The sequence below is a fragment of the Capricornis sumatraensis genome, chromosome 1 (assembly GCF_032405125.1).
Source record: "Capricornis sumatraensis isolate serow.1 chromosome 1, serow.2, whole genome shotgun sequence".
Lineage (NCBI taxonomy): Eukaryota > Metazoa > Chordata > Mammalia > Artiodactyla > Bovidae > Capricornis > Capricornis sumatraensis.
Genome location: NC_091069.1, coordinates 248,179,496 through 248,196,360, shown reverse-complemented (window position 1 = coordinate 248,196,360; position 16,865 = coordinate 248,179,496). Strand labels below are relative to the sequence as shown.

Here is a 16,865-nt window from a genome sequence, read left to right as displayed (position 1 = left end):
CCGGGAGAGGACGCGGGCGCGGGCGGCGCGGGCGGCGCGGGAGGAGGAAGAACCTCGAGCGGAAGGCGCGCGCGGGACGACGCGGCAGCGGCAGCAGCGGTGGCGGTGACCCGGCTGCCGTCAGGCCCGCCCTCGCCCAGCCCCCGGCGCTGCGCACCTCCCTCGCCCCACCCCACCGCGGCCCGGTGGCCAATCATAGCGCCGCGCACGTGACGAGCGCTGCCTGCGATGACCTCATCCCTGGTGTGGGATGACGTCAAATTCAAGATGGATGGAATCACAGCGGCAGCGGCGGCTGCGGCGCGCGCGAGCCGAGTGTGAGCGGAAAGGGGCCTGACGTCTGCCTCGGGGCTGAAAACCGGTGAGTAACTGTCACGCCCCTCGCCCCAGGGGAACTGCGGGGCCCGTGGGAGGCCATAGCCTCCCCGCAAAACGCGGCCTTTCCTGACGTAACTCTGAGGTGATCTCTCTCCTCCTTTTTCTCTCCGCCGGCGGGTTGCGGGTTCTGAGCGCTTCTGCGCGTGCGCCGGGCCCGGCTCTCACCGAGCATGCCCCAGGCTCCCACGTAGCCGATTGTGCCTTCACACTGCGCATGCTCTTTGCCCGCACTTGGCCTCGCCCTCGCCACTGCGCACGCTCCATCCCTCACTGGGCTTCCCCCGCCGGGCCGGGCTCCCCTCCGTCGGGCGGTTGGGGTACCTTCCGGCCGAGGGCGCGTGCTCCATGCCGGGCAGGCGTGGAAGCCGGCCTGTGTTCGCCAGGGTGCGCGAGCGTACGCGGAAGCTGGGATGCGGGAGAACCCGCACCTGCCGCGGCCCGCACCCCCGCCCCACCACCCCCTCGAGCCCCGCCTGGCGGCCAGCGGCATATTCAACCATTGACCCAAGTAGACTGCTCTCCCCGCCGCTTCCCCCGACCGACCCCTCCGGGAGGACCTGGTTCCCCGACTTTCCACCGCTGGTCGCGAGCGTCCCTGCTGGAATGTGGATCCCCCCCGCCCCCAATTGAGAAAACTCTGGTCCGCAACCTGCGGGGTTGGGGTGGGGAAGGGGGAGTTGAGTCCCGACTGTCGCGCTGGAGACCCCGCCCCAGAGACCTCCTCTGCCGGAGTCCCCGACATATTTTCTCTCATCGCCCAGACCCCTCACTTGCAGCAAGTTCACTGACCCACTACAGAAGAGCATTCCCTTGACCGCAGGAACGCTCCGCGGTCCTGGCCCTTCACCCCGGTTGGTGCGCACTCAGTCCGCAGCAGTTTTGCTGCTGGAAGAAGCCCCTCGAGCAGCACGTTAGCGGGCGGGGTGATTTTAGAGACAGGTTCCCCGGCGGGATGGCCTGGCAGTGGGAGGTGGGGGAAGCGTTAACCAGACGCTGCATGGTCTAGCAGCCTAGGGGTCTTGGTGCCGAAGGTCAGGAGCGGCTCACGACTAGCATCTGAGGGCACCAGCATGTTCAGCAGAACCCATGAGTGTTCATAACGCTGACCCTGAGTCATCCAGACGGAGCCTGCGTTGTGTACTGGTTCCTTGTTTGGAAGAAAGTGGGTTAATCCATTTTAGATTTCTCCTTGACGGTTATTTTCGAGACCTTTTACCCTCCGATGCTTGGAGTTAAATCCTTCATCTACTTTAATGAGTAATAGCCATTACATTGATAATCACTAAATAAAAGTAGAAATTTGGGGCCCTGGTTTACTTAAAAATAACTTGAGGTTTCATTCATTCTTCCTGTTAACACTATCCGGCGTTTAATGTGCTTCATTCTGTGGAAATAGAAGTTGGAAAAGCTATGACCCCCACCTTAGAGGAACTTAAGCTAGTTTACGGCAGGGCATACTAGGTGTTTAACAGAAGAGGGGCCAAGTTATTGAGAGAGTGTCTGGGTTAGCAGGAGATGACTGAGGGACCATTTCAGTTGGCCCCAATGTCAGTGGGGTTGAGGAGAGCAGACTCTAGAGCTGTTTATGAGCAGGGCTTGACAGGCTGGGTCACTGGCCTGTCAGAAAGGAAAGAGAAGAGGTTTCTAGTTTGAGAGACTTGCTGGTTGGCAGCATACCAAACTTAATGGAATATGTGAAGACCAGCAGATGTGGAGGTCAGAGTCAGGGTACTGGACAAGGGGCATATCCTGTAATGGAAGAGTCCTGAGAAGTCTAAGCAGGAGTACAGAGTTGGGAGTCATTGGCCAGTGGGATTTAAGGCCACAACCACTCATACCAAAAGCAAAGATAGCTGCCACCTGCAACTCTCCCAGCCCAGCCCAGATCTCGAGCCTTCCTGATGGTTTGGCCCTTTGTCCAGGAGGCACCTGATGGACCTGCATGAAGCATTAGGAATACACAGCTAAAAACAAGTGTTCTTCCTTTCATGGACTCTCATGAGAGGGTTAGGGTTAGATGTGGAGGCAGGTAACTTAAAATAGCTATGTTACTGAAGAAATGAGGTGCTGTGGTGGCTTAGGTGGCTGAGCTCCTCCTGGCCAGGAGCCGTCTGTGGAGCTTTGCAGAGGCAATGACATTTGGGTCTGTAGAAGTTCTACCAGTGAAGGAAAGGTAAGAAAGACGGTGGGTAGGGTAAATGCTCATCTGCATGCTGTCCAGGAGGGGTGGGGAGGTGAACTGTGATCAGAATATGAAGACTCTGGTGTGCCAGTCTGGAGAGTTTGGTTGGGTTTTATCTAGGGAGCAATAGGAAAATCGATACAGTATTCTAAAGGGCACTGATGGGACTAGCTCTGCTTTAGGAAAACAAATAAAAGGCACAGTTTCCACTCCTGCATCTAATTGGAGTGTCAGAGTCCAGAAAAATCAACAAATATTTATTGCTGTGTAAGATATCGTGTTGGGCATTGTGAAGAGTGTCAAAAGACATTAAATAGAGTCTTAGCCCTTAAATAGCTTCCAGTTCTGCTGGGGAACAGACAGCTAACAGTACGCGGCACTGAAGAAACACTGTGGGATAATAGTGGAGTTGAAAGGTGTTTGCTCAATGCAGACAGCAGTGGTCCAGGAAGGTGTGTAATAGAGTAGTGATCTAGGGTGGCCATAACAGAGCACCACAGATCAGGGGCCTTGAACCCCATTCTGGAGCCATTCAAGACGAAGGCTTTGGCAGGGTCGATTTCTCCTGAGGCCTCTCTGCTCAGCTTGTGGATGGTCGTCTTCTCTGTATTTACAAAGTCTCTGTGTCTGTGTCCTTATCCCCACCTCTTACAGAAACACCACCCCATTTGGGGGGACCTTAGGGCCCACCCTTAAGGATTTGTTGTAACTTCTGATCTCTTAAGGGACCCTGTCCCCATATCCACTTACATTCTGAGGTGCTGGGGTTAGACCTTGTGGGACAGTCCAGCCCGTGACTGAAGGCTTAATGGAAGAAATGGGCCTTGAGCTGAGCTTGGAAGAGTGAGTGAGCTTCAGCTGAGCAGTGTCAGGGGAGGGGTCAGAGGAGGGCTGGGACACTGTAAATTGGATAATAGAAGAGGTGAGACCTGCAGGTCATGTCTTAGAGACAAAGTATCTGAAGCAGGAAGTTATCACAAGGCAATAACTAAAGCAAAGAGAATTTTAAAAGTAGTTTGAAACCAGATTGATAGAATCCTGAAGTCCATGTTTTTAAAATTTTGCGTTTTAACCTATGGAGAGCCATTGTTTTCATCGTTTTACTTTTTACCGAGGTCTTAGGGGTCAGGTAAACCACAACATCAAGGCATTTACCGACCATCTTCTGCGAACCCTGGTTACTCCCCCAAGTCCTAGCACCCTGTTTATTTCCTTGTAGCTCTTAACAAAGTCAGAGTTACCTTGTTTCCTTGTTCACTGTCTGATTTACCCCACAAGAAAATGGGGGCCTTATCTGTCTTATGCACCTCTGTATTCCTAATGTCTAATTACGCCTTGCACATAATAGGAGCTGAGTAAATAAGCTGAATTAATGATAGTAATACTTAATGTGCACATCCAGAGAATGATCAGAGCTGTGTTTTAAGAAGCCAGTCTGGCAGCAGTATTAATAAAAGGTGGATTTGGAGAGCATGATGGGAAGAACCTAATACCACTTGAAAATATGTTAGGGTCCTTTTGTAGCAAGAGCAGAAACTGACAGACCAGCTTAAATAGAAAAAGAAATTGACTTTAAAAGTGGAGGGTTGCTCTTGATAGTGAAGGAAAAAACGAAGAATGGGGCCAGGAAGGATGAAACCAGGGTAACTGCAGGAGTCTGGATCGTGGGCGCCGCAGGCTGCATTTTCAGGCTGTGACTGAGATGCACCGGCTCCACTCAGTTCTGCCTTTGTTCTGAGCCCACTTTCCAAAAGAGAGTTTCCTACCAGGCTTAGCCAGCCCTGAGCAAGGCCTGACAGACCACTCAGGACGGCGTGCTCCAGTGCAAGGAGGACTGGCTGCCCAGCGGCCAGCACCAAGCAGGAGGCTGCTTTAGTCGCCAAGGTGCCTCCTCCTGGTCGTGGCCAAGCGCACACCTTTAGACCAGATCAGACCCTCTCTAGGGGGACTGAGCATGTGGGAAATGGGACCCAAGGCAGTGACATCATTGCTCTCCAAGGGTCAGATCAGCCAGGCCCGCTTTGAAATCCGAGGAGCTGTCAATGGTGTCTGGATGTCTGCGTTATCTCCAAGTGAGCCATGATTAGACCTCACCTCAGAGCCACTTCCTGTCACCATCTCACAGTGAAATCAAGGAGAGTCAAGGCTGAACCCAGAGGTAAGGCTGTGGGGTGAACAGTGTGTGTGTTTATATTCCAGAGTCAAATGTAGGTGCTTTGTTTTTCTGTTTGCTTTGTAGGACTATATAAGCAATCTCCAACATCCCGAAGCATCGTGTGCCGGAGTTCAGTTTCACAGTAATGTTTTGGATGTAAAGAGATATTTCCCTACAGAACTGGTAGCAAGGGTTTTATGGGCTAGTCTAGGAGTAAATTTGATTTGCAGTGTACCTTTAGCTCTGATGCCAGTCTGGTGTTAGTCTCCAGAACTCGGAAGCTGGTTGGTGTAAGGTTATGTGGCCCCTCCTCATCTCCCGGCCCTTATCTACTCCTAGTTTCCTTTTATCTGAGTGTTAGCTCTGCTTTGCTTTCTTTTGTTTATAGCCCCAGAATGTTCTATAGTCCAAAAGTGCCTACCCTTCCTCCATCTCCTTAAAAATCTTAGCTTCCTGCAGTTGGTATAAAGAGGGAATTATTTGCATTGAATCAACTTATATTAAGATATGGATTCTCTGTCTTAGCACACGGTCCCTGAGGACTTTGAGGTGATGGTATGAAGTAGTTTTCTGGAATCCAGTTGTGAAGGGCATTGAAGCTTTTCTAGGGAATTGGAACTTCAGCCCAGGGGCTTCTGGGGTTTTGAAGCCCTGGCACTTGTTAGATGCATGTTTCTGGAAAATGTCTACAATACAGTGAAGAGTGGAGTCTGTGGTAACATAACCATCCAGTGAGCACGGAGTCCCCATCTTTACTCACATCCCCAGCATTCACTCATGGACCCTCCCACCCCTGGGCCAAGTCGACTGCTTGCTGAAATCATTCTTCTCATAGCACTTTTTGTATCCTTATGTGTCTTTCCTACTGTGGAAACTTTCAGGAAAGGAAGAGAAGGATGAAGTCAAGTGCCAGCTTGCAAACAGGAAACACTGTATGCACCGGAAACTCGCAGACATACTGCGTTTGTTGACCTTCATAAGGATCCCATAGGGTGGGCAGCTGCTAGTCTCATTGAACAAGTTAAGGAAACTTGTACTCAGGTCAAGTGATCTTTACAAGGTTAGATACCTAATAGGTGGCAAAGCCAGGATTTGAGACAAGTAGATGACTTTGAAAGTCTTTCCCATGGAGCTGTAGTGACTGCCATGGAGTGTTAACTGTAAAGATTCCCTCATTTTGAAATACCAGGAAACAACATGAAATAGAAACAATTCAGGCAGAGTTTGGTAAGATTTCTGTTCAAGGATCCAAGTGGTAAGCAAGCCAGCCCTGCGTTAGAATCTGGTTTTCCTGGGGGATTTCCCCCCAGCTTTTTCCATAGGGGAGGGACCTTTTCTTCCCTGTTTCACCCACTTTTCTTGTAACAGTGCCAAGGTTTCCACCGTGACTGCAGCAGTGGCTGGCGCTCCTGCACTGGGGACTCCAGAGATGAGCAGTGGAGGGAGGGGCTGAGTTACAGCGCATGTCTACATCAGAGTCATCAGACCCAGGATGCCCTGTGTGTCCACAGTTAAAACATACTGAGAGATTAGGGCTTGATAAGTCAGCAGAGTTACGAAGGAGGAAGTACCTCTGGCACCAAAACTAGCCTTATCTGAGGCCAAAGAGCTGAAAAGGCAGGTGGTTTTGAGAGTTCAGCCTGCATATCCACCAGCCACCAAGGGTGTGATTGTCACCCTCATCTTGATTATCTCATGACACTCAGTGGTCATGATCCCTGTTGTTGCCTGCATTCTTAGTGTAGCATTTTATATTTTTAATAAAATTCTAGGCTCAATGAGTATACCTACCATGCCATGAAAGCACTATTCCACAATGATCACTGTTTGCCTCTAGACCAGGAAGGGGCTCCATTGTTAAGCTTTGGTGATTGAATGGAAAGGTGACAGCAAGGGCTTCTGCAAGACGGTGAGGAGTCTGTGCTGCTGTGCCTGCGTGCCCCTCTCACCCCAGCACCCAGAACCCTTGGTCTGTTGCCTGAAGAGGATGGGAGGGGTCACTGTCCTCCAGTGACCCTGGAGGGGCCTTATTGATGCGCCCAGGGCCTCATGCCTCCACCCGCTCCGCAGCCTCATCACCTGCACTCCCCTACATGTGTCTTTTGCTCCCCCAGGCACTTGGTCTTGTCTCTGTATATTGGACACACTGCTCCTGTCCTTGATATGTCCTCCACCCATTCTTCCTGCCTCCTACGTTTTCTGACGTCAGCTTCTCCAGGAAACTTCTACTGTGGAATGCCCCCCCGACCTTCCTCTCACCTGGACCCAGTGCCTCACCTCTGCTCCCATGTGTACCTCTGCACCCTGCTGCCTGCGCTTACACACTGGAGTGTGTGAGGGATCGACTTGTCCTGTTCCCACGCAAGGCTGAGAGGCAGGCAGGACTATGCTTGCCAGACTGACAGCCTCCCCGTCTGGCCAGTTCTAGCACACACTAGACAGGCACCCAGCCATGAGGAGCGTGCAGCGTGATGACTAAGTGCAGGCTCTGGGGCCAGGCTCCCAGCCCACTGTCAGCTGAGTGGGTGACCTTCGGCACACTGCCCCCGACTCTTGGTGTCTGGGTTCCCTGCTTGGTGAGACAGGGATGATGGCAGTGCCTATTTCAGATGTTTATGTGAGAACTAAGAGAGGGAACTAGAGGTAGGGTGGTATGTGGGTGGAGATCTTGCATGGCCTCTGGAGCCAGGTCATCTGGTGAGAGTTCTGCTCTGCTCCTCACTGTCTGTGCAGACTGGAGCAAGATACCTAACCTCATGTGTCTTGGTTTTCTCAGCTGTAAAATGGTGATCAAATAGTACAACCTCCTCAGGTTGGTGTAAATAATAAGTTTAATAATGTAAACACAAAAGATGTTCACAGTAGTATGTTTCAGTTCAGTTCAGTCGCTCAGTCGTGTCTGACTCTTTGCGACCACATGAATCGCAGCACGCCAGGCCTCCCTGTCCATCACCAACTCCCAGAGTTCACTCAGACTCACATCCATCGAGTCAGTGATGCCATCCAGCCATCTCATCCTCTCTTGTCCCCTTCTCCTCCTGCCCCCAATCCCTCCCAGCATCAGAGTCTCTTCCAATGAGTCAACTCTTCGCATGAGGTGGCCAAAGTACTGAAGTTTCAGCTTCAGCATCATTCCTTCCAAAGAAATCCCAGGGCTGATCTTCAGAATGGACTGGTTGGATCTCCTTGCAGTCCAAGGGACTCTCAAGAGTCTTCTCCAACACCACAGTTCAAAAGCATCAATTCTTCGGCGCTCAGCCTCACATCCATACATGACTACTGGAAAAACCATAGCCTTGACTAGACGGACCTTTGTTGGCAAAGTAATGTCTCTGCTTTTCAATATGCTGTCTAGGTTGGCCGTAACTTTTCTTCCAAGGAGTAAGCGTCTTTTAATGTCATGGCTGCAGTCACCATCTGCAGTGATACTTTTCCCTAATTCCTTATTTCATCCAAGGAGTATAGAAGCCTGTGGTTTAGGGATTAGAAGCAGTTACTTAGAACAGAAATACAGGTCATGATAATTGGAAAGGAGAAAAAGAAGGAAACTTTTCTGAACAATTAAAAGTGAGAAAATGTAGGAGTAGGGAGCAGATGGTGTGTGGGTCAGCACTGCTTCCGTCCAGGGACGCAGAACATCTCACTTGGTTTCATCTTCACATAGTCCCTTGATTTCTTCATTTGGGTTCCCCCAGAAGCAGACCCTGAGACATGGATTCAGATGTAGGTGTTTATCTGGGAAGCGATCCCGGAAAGCACAGGAAAGGTTGTAGGGAAAGTGGAGCAGGAAAGGGTGTCCCCAAAGGGTCCATTAAACGACCAGGTTCCTGTGCATGTTTAGAATATCTAAATGAATTCCAAAAAAAATTCTGCACCCATTTTTCGGTCAAACTTTCTCTCAGGTAAGGACATCCTTCCAGTTCTGGCAGAAACCTTGGAGACATCTTTACCTCCTCCCCTTCCCATCCTCTGCAGTCAGTCCTGCAGAAATTTTAATGGTTATCTTTACATCCACTCCTGCCACCCCAGTCCAGGCACCATCCGGTCTGGCATGTGTCCCTGCAGTGGACTCTCAGCTGGCTTCCCAGCTTGCAGCCTCTCCTGTGCTCCATTCTTTGCAGCATAACCAGTGGAATCTTTTTGAAACAAAATTCAGGTGGTTGTCATTCCTCTGCTCAGAATCTTCCAGCAGCTGCCCTAGTAAAGAGTGCAGTCCTCCCAGTGGTCCAGCCAGCCCTGCACGATGCCTCCCCGTACTCCTTCAGCATCCTCGTCCACAGCTCCCTCAGCTCTGCCGCAGCCCGACTGTCACCTTGTCTTCCCTCTGACTGTGTGCTCGGCCCTTGCTGATCTCATGGCCCACCTATGTGTCTTCCAGGCCTCCTCAATGCTGTTTTGTTGAGGGAGTGAATAAGTGGATGATATGTGAAGTTCCTGGTGCCATCTGTAGTGTGTTATAAGTGCTGAATAAATGGTAGCAATTATGGTTTTCTCCTTTAATTCTCACAGTAACATTATTAATACTATCGTTGTTTTAGGTGGGAAAACTGAGGCTCAGAGAGCTCTAGAGCATTAGCCTAGAGCTGTGCTGTGCTTAGTTGCTCAGTCATGACCAACTCTTTGCAACCCCATGGACTGTAGCCCACCAGGCTCTGCTGTCCCTGGGGATTCTCCAGGCAGGAACACTGGAGTAAGTTGCCATGCCCTCCTCTAGGGGATCTAGAGCACTGACATTTAAACTGTATTAACTCTGAGCCACAGGAAGGAATGTATTGTACAGTAAGTCCTCCATATTGATGGGGTTCACATCCATGGACTCAATCAACTGCAGATGGAAAATATTCAAAAAGAAAAATATCCAGGTAGTTCCAAAGTGCAAAACTTGTGTTTGCTGCTCACTAGCAACTATCTAAGTATCATTTACATCATGTTACGTATCACTGATGTAAGTATCTAGGGATGATTTAAAGTGTTATGTGCTTAGGTTATATGCAAATACTGCACCATTTTATAGGAACTTGAGCGCCTGTGGATTTTGGTGTCCATAGGGCCTGGAACCAGTCCTCTGTGGATACTGAGGGACGACTGCATCAATTTTAAATTGGTTTTAAGCAACCCTTTTGGAAAGTACTTTTCCAGACTTTTGATTTTGCATCTCCTGAGCCTCTCGGTCCCTGGGGCAACATCTGAACTAGCTGTCTCAAAAATTATTTGCACTAAAAATAGTGCTCAGAATGCAGCTGAGTTATGAGTGTGGCATTTATAAGCTTATTTTTTTTTCTCTGCTGACCTCTGTAAATGATGGTGGGTTTCTTTGCAGATAATTAGATGTGTGAGTACAGTGTAGTAGGATTAAGGAAGAAATTTAAATGGCTATCAGAAAAAAAGAAGGGAAAGTGTCTCTCTTGGGTGCTCACCATCAAGATGAAACGATGCCAGGCAAGACTGAACGGCAGCTCAGCACAGGTTGACCGAGGGAGTTATCTGTGTACAAGCTACAGGCTCCGAGCTTCGTCCCTGGAAGCAGAGCCTTGCCTCTGACAGTCAAGTTAAGTCAGCACCATAGCAGGGAGGGAGACCTGGGGCCGCCAGACACTGGTCACTCCAGGTGGCAGCCTCTGTGGCTTCTGCCGAAAACCACAGAGCCTGTCAATTTGGTCACTTAGTTGTGTCCGACTCTTTGGGACCCCCATGCACAACAGCACACCAGGCTTCCATGTCCATCACCAACTCCGGGATCTTGCTCAAACTCATGTCCATCAACTCAGTGATGCCATCCAACAGTCTCATCCTCTGTCGTCCCCTCCTCCTGCCTTCAATCTTTCCCAGCATCAGGGTCTTTTCCAATGAGTCAGTTCTTCACATCAGGTGGTCAGAGTATTGGAGCTTCAGCTTCAGTATCAGTCCTTCCAGTGAATATTCAGGACTGATTTCCTTTAGGTTTGACTGGTTTGGTTTCCTTGCAGTCCAAGGGACTCTTAAGAGTCTTCTCCAACACCACAGTTCAAAAGCATCAGTTCTGCGGCCCTCAGCTTTCTTTATATTTCAACTCTCACAACCATACATGACTACTGGAAAAACCATAGCTTTGACTAGATGAACCTTTGTGGGCAAAGTAATGTCTCTGTTTTTTAATACATTGTCTAGGTTTGTCATAGCTTTTCTTCCAAGGAGCAAGTGTCTTTTAATTTCATGGCTGCAGTTACCACCTGCAGTGATTTTGGAGCCCAAGAAAATAAAGTTTGTCACTGTTTCCATTGTTTCCCCATCTGTTTGCCATGAAGTGATGGGACCAGATGTTATGATCTTAGTTTTTTGAATGTTGAGCTTTAAACCAACTTTGTCACTCTCCTCTTTTGCTTTCATCAGGAGGCTCTTTGGTTCTTCTTTGCTTTCTGCCATAAGGGTGGTGTCATCTGCATATCTGCTGCTGCTGCTGCTAAGTCACTTCAGTCGTGTCCGACTCTGTGCAACCCCATAGATGGCAGCCCATCAGGCTCCGCTGTCCCTGGGATTCTCCAGGCAAGAACACTGGAGTGGGTGGGTTATGGATATTTCTGCCCGCAATCTTAATTCCAGCTTGTGCTTCATCCAGCCTAGCATTTCTCATGATGTACTATGCATATAAGTTAAATAAGCAGGGTGACAATATACAGCCTTGATGCACTCCTTTTCCTATTGGGAACCAGTCTGTTGTTCCATGTCCAGTTCTAACTGTTGCTTCTGGACCTGCATACAGATTTCTCAAAGGCAGGTATGGTGGTCTGGTATTCCCATCTCTTTCAGAATTTTCCACAGTTTGTTGTGATCCTCACAGTCAAAGGCTTTGGTGTAGTCAATAAAGCAGAAGTAGATTTTTTTTTGGAACTCCCTTGCTTTTTCAATGATCCAATGGATGTTGGCTATTTGATCTCTGGTTCCTCTGCCTTTTCTAAATCCAGCTTGAACATCTGGAAGTCCTCTGTTCACGTACTGTTGAAGCCTGGCTTGGAGAATTTTGAGCATTACTTTGCTAGCCGTGTGAGATGAGTGCAATTATGTGGTAGTTTGAGCATTCTTTGGCATTGCCTTTCTTTGGGATTGGAATAAAAACTAATTTTTTCCAGTCCTGTAGCCACGGCTGAGTTTTCCAAATTTACTGGCATATTGAGTGCAGCACTTTAACAGCATTATCTTTCAGATCTGAAATAGCTCAACTGGAATTCCATCACCTCCACTAGCTTTGTTCATAATGATTCTTCCTAAGGCCCACTTGACTTTGCATTCCAGGATGTCTGGCTCTAGGTGAGTGATCACACCATCGTAGTTATCTGGGTCATGAAGATCTTTTTTATGTAGTTCTTCTGTGTATTTTTGCCATCTCTTCTTAATATCTTCACCTTCTGTTAGGTCCCCACCATTTCTGTTCTTTATTGAGCCCGTCTTTGCATGAAATGTTCCCTTGGTGTCTCTAGAGGGATACCAAGAGGCTGTTGACCAACTGTTGACCAGAGGCTGGGTGGCCAGCAAAAGCTGACCCTTTGAGGCTGGAGGAGAACCTGCCGGTGTGCTGGGTGCCATGTCTGCGTATCGATAGTTTGCCCTCTAGAGAATGGTAAGACTCTCTGAACAATCTTAGTTACTCTGAATCCATTTTATATTAAAAATACATGTCTTAAGTATTTTAAAGAAGAGATGGCATTGTAAAACCAGCCCAAAGAGATGAGATGTTATAGCAGCAGCTGCCTGAGAGAAAGATTTGGAGAGTCAAGCATCGTCTCTGTGTGAAATGGCTTCATCTTCATCAGGAGTTAATCTAGACGCTTTTATTCTGAATTAAATGTCTAGTAACCCTGCAATTTGTGAAAATTAATGGTACGTTTGCAGGTTGAGGTACAGGCTCATCTAATTTTCTGAGCAGCCCTAAAGGAGGGCACGGCTGTTACCGTCCCATGTGAGGGACCTGATGATTCCAGAGACTAGTTGACCACGAGGGCAGAGCCAGCACCCAGCCACTAGGCCTTGAGATCTCACCTACAGGCTTGAAGAGTCTTGGTGAAATCTCAAGTCAGACCCCTTAGGTTTAGAATCAGTATAATTCAGTTTAGTTCCAGGCTAAAGTTTCCACTGTGTTATTGTTGAAAGTGTAATTTGGTAAGAATTAGTATTCGGATTAAATGGTGTTCAGCATAAGAAACTAAAGAAACTTTTCTGTATAATATTTCTAACTTTTTAAAAACACTTTGATGCAGTAGTAATTAGTTAAATGATTTCTGTCTTTCTAAATTCTTATCTGTTTTTTGCAATCTCTATAGCCTATTGTTAATTCACATTGTGTTTATTCATCTCGAGTAATAAAACTGTTTCCTTCAAGAATTGTGGACTTTATAGGGTTTGGTACTACATACTTACTCTCTGATCTAATAAGGAATAGAATTAAGCATCAAATGCATAAGGGCCCTAAATAATAAACCTTGTTTTCAAGTATTGCTTCTCTACATACCTGCCAAGTTCTAGGTGCCTTTTCGATGGTATGAAATGGGTTGTTACAGAGACTTAGTTCCTCAAGTTTGTCAGTTTTAATGATCGGTGACCTATTTAAGCTGTGATACTTGTTTCTTTGTATTTTCTGTGTTATTTAAATAAGATTGTTCATCCAGAAAGTTTTTGTCAGACCACAGTCTGCTAAATATTGACACCGGTGAGAAGACAGCTGCTGTTCCCTGCCCTTGAGGAGCCCTCCCCTGGGGGAGCGTCGCCCGGCCTTGTTCACAGTGACTTTATCTGTCTTTCAGATAAGGCCGAGCATGGAGGGGCTGCTGCACTACATCAACCCAGCACACGCCATCTCTCTCCTCAGCGCCCTCAATGAGGAGCGGCTCAAGGGGCAGCTGTGTGACGCACTCCTGATCGTCGGTGACCAGAAGTTCCGAGCTCATAAGAACGTCCTGGCTGCCAGCAGTGAGTACTTCCAGAGCTTGTTCACCAACAAGGAGAACGAGGCACAGACTGTATTCCAGCTGGACTTCTGTGAGCCAGATGCTTTCGACAATGTGCTCAACTACATCTATTCTTCGTCTCTGTTCGTGGAGAAGAGCAGCCTGGCTGCCGTGCAGGAGCTGGGCTACAGCCTGGGCATCTCCTTCCTGACCAACATTGCCTCCAAGACACCCCAGGCCCCCTTTCCCACGTGTCCCAACAGAAAGAAGACTATCACTGAGGACGAGGAGAACAGTTCTCAAAAGAGAAGTGTCATCGTTTGTCAGAGCAGAAACGAAGCCCCTGGGAAAGCCGGGAGTCAGAACACCTCTGAGCTGAGCCACCCTCCCCGGCCCTCCCCCAGCATCGCGGTCAAGGCAAACGCCAGTAAGCCCCCCGGCCCCAAACCCACGGAGCCCCCGCACCACGTGGCGCCAGCTGAAAAAAGCTGGCCGAAAGATGGCCCCGCGGTTCTGGCGAGGCCGCCCGAGCTCGCCGGGCCTTCGGAGGAGCCAAGCCGGAGCGGCCTGGCCAAGCGGGCCGCGGCAGCGCCTTCGAAGCCCCCGCTGGACCGGGCGGCTGTGGACGAAAGGCCAGGCGCCAGCGCCCTGCTCCCCAAAGGTGTGGCCGTGGAGCTGGCGCTGCGGAGCCCGCGGCCGCCCGTCCTGTCCCTGCGGGGCTCGCCCGAGACGCCCTTCCTGCTGAAGGAGGCGGGCCAGGGCAGTGGGCCGGGTGAGGACCGGAACCTGCTGTATTACTCTAGGCTAGGGCTGGTCATCCCAGCCGGGGCACCGGCGCCGGGGGCCCAGGGTGTGGACCGCAGCGGCCCGCTTGTCAAGAGCCTCCTGCGCCGGTCGCTGTCCATGGACAGCCAAGTCCCCGTGTACACGCCCACCGCTGAGCTGCAGCCTACCCCAGGTGCGGGCTCGGGCGATGTGGCGGGCAGCGTGCTCTGCGCCTTCTCTTCTCAGAGGCCGCCCTCCAAGGACGGGGGCGAAACGGCGGCCCCCGATGCCCGGGCCCCTGCCCCTCAGCCTCACCGCCTCAGGTCCTTCAGCGCCTCTCAGCCGGCTGAGCGGCCGGGGGCGCCCCCGGGGCCGGAGGTGCGGGTCAAGGCCGAGCCGCGCAGCCCCCCAGAGCCATGCGACATCATTCGCGTCACTGTGGGGGATGCCGCGGCCGCCACGAGAGACCTGGCCCTACAGACAGAAGATGACCGGAAAGACCCCAGCAGACTCCCGGCTAAGAGGCGGTTCCAGACCGACAGGAGGCTGCCGGCCAAGCAGCCCAAAGCTGAGAGCCCAGGCTCCCCGGGTTCGGGAGACCCCCGCGAGGAGGGCTTGAGCCCATCTGCCCTCCAGGCCGACTTCCCAGGCTCTGACTTGAACAAAGACGAATTCGGTGAGTTGGAGGGCACGAGACCAAACAAAAAGTTTAAATGCAAACATTGCCTTAAAATCTTTAGATCCACGGCGGGCCTGCACCGGCACGTGAACATGTACCACAACCCCGAGAAGCCGTACGCCTGTGACATCTGCCACAAGCGCTTTCACACCAACTTCAAAGTGTGGACGCACTGCCAGACGCAGCACGGTGTGGTGAAAAATCCGGCTCCGGCCGCCAGCTCCCACGCTGTTCTGGACGAGAAGTTCCAGAGGAAGCTCATTGATATTGTGCGAGAGCGGGAGATCAAGAAGGCGCTGATCCTGAAGCTGCGGCGCGGCCGGCCGGGCTTCCAGGGCCCTGGCGGCTCCCCAGCGCAGGTCCTCAAGCGGGGCCTGCGCTCCCGGGCCAAGGGCGCATATGTGTGCACGGCCTGCGGGAAGGCCTACCGCTTCCTCTCCCAGCTCAAGCAGCATGTGAAGATGCACCCGGGGGAGAAGGCCCTTGGGGCTGCCAGGGCCACACGGGCCAGGGAGCGCGTGGCCCCCGGGGGCGCAGCGGGCGGCCCGGAGCTCTATCTGTGCCGCCTCTGTAACGCCAAGCTCTCTTCTCTCCTAGAGCAAGGCAACCACGAGCGCCTGTGCCGCACTGCTACCGTGTGCCCCTACTGCAGCCTCAGGTTCTTCTCGCCCGAGCTCAAGCGCGAGCACGAGGGCAAGTGCGAGTTCCGCAAGCTCACGTGCCTGGAGTGCATGCGCACCTTCAAGTCGGCCTTCAGCATCTGGCGGCACCAGGTGGAAGTGCACAATCAGAACAGCATGGCCCCGGCCGCCGGCACCTCCCCACCCCGGCCTGACCTCAACGGCGAGGCCACCGGCCCTGCCCGGCCCCCTGTCCTGCCCGAGCCTGGGCGAGCCGACCCTGCGGCCACTGCCGCCAAAGATGACCCCTCGGGGGGCAGCCGCGGCCCTGAGCCTGTGAACTTTGACTCCGAAGATTCCACCTGCCTCCCCGAGGACCTCAGCCTCTCCAAGCCGCTGAAGATCCAGGTCAAAGAGGAGCCGCCGGAGGAGGCCGAGGAGGAGGCGCCCGAGGCCGGCGCGGCCCCCAAGGACCTGTGGCCCTGCGAGAAGTGCGGCAAGACCTTCCCGGCACCAAAGCAGCTGGAGCGGCACCAGGAGCTGCTGTGCTCCGTGAAGCCCTTCATCTGCCACGTCTGCAACAAGGCTTTCCGCACCAACTTCCGGCTCTGGAGCCACTTCCAGTCCCACATGGCCCAGGCCTCTGAGGACCCTGCGCACCGGGAACCCGAGGCTGGCCCGGGCCCCGCCGGCTCCCCGTCGCCGCCCCCGCTGCCCCCACCGCTGCCCAAGATCCAGCCCCTGGAGCCCGACAGCCCCACAGGCCTGCCCGAAACCCCCACTCCCACCGCCGACAAGCTGTTCGCGCCCCGAGAGTCAGACACGCTGTTCTACCACGCGCCCCCCCTCTCCGCCATCACTTTTAAAAGACAGTTCATGTGTAAGCTCTGCCACAGAACATTCAAGACGGCCTTCAGCCTCTGGAGCCACGAGCAGACGCACAACTGAAACACTTCTCAGCCCTGGAGACAAGCGCTGGTCTCCAGACTTCAGCCCGAATCGTGAACTGTGTCATAAGAAACAACTTATTTTTTAAAAAAGAATAATAAAGGTTGCAAATTATGCTTGAATATAAGTTTGAGGTAAACTGATATTAATGAGAAATGTCCTTACTCAACCTAGGAAAACTCCCCAAAGCCTGTGCTTCTGGACCTTACAGTAATGCCTT

The 16,865-nt window shown here is 51.5% G+C and overlaps 1 protein-coding gene across 1 annotated transcript; it reads left to right on the top strand.

The window, feature by feature from the left end:
- The first annotated feature begins 280 nt into the window (after window positions 1–280).
- Window positions 281–16,645, top strand: ZBTB21 (zinc finger and BTB domain containing 21). Its single transcript, XM_068985343.1, has 2 exons — window positions 281–361; window positions 13,490–16,645. Exon 2 carries the CDS (start codon window positions 13,502–13,504, stop codon window positions 16,643–16,645), a length of 3,144 nt encoding a protein of 1,047 aa, XP_068841444.1. The 5' UTR covers window positions 281–361; window positions 13,490–13,501.
- The last annotated feature ends 220 nt before the right edge of the window (window positions 16,646–16,865 follow it).

What these genes read in the sequence shown, in the direction of transcription:
- ZBTB21 (XM_068985343.1), top strand. Translation starts at nt 13,502, where the DNA reads ATGGAGGGGCTGCTGCACTACATCAACCCAGCACACGCCATCTCTCTC.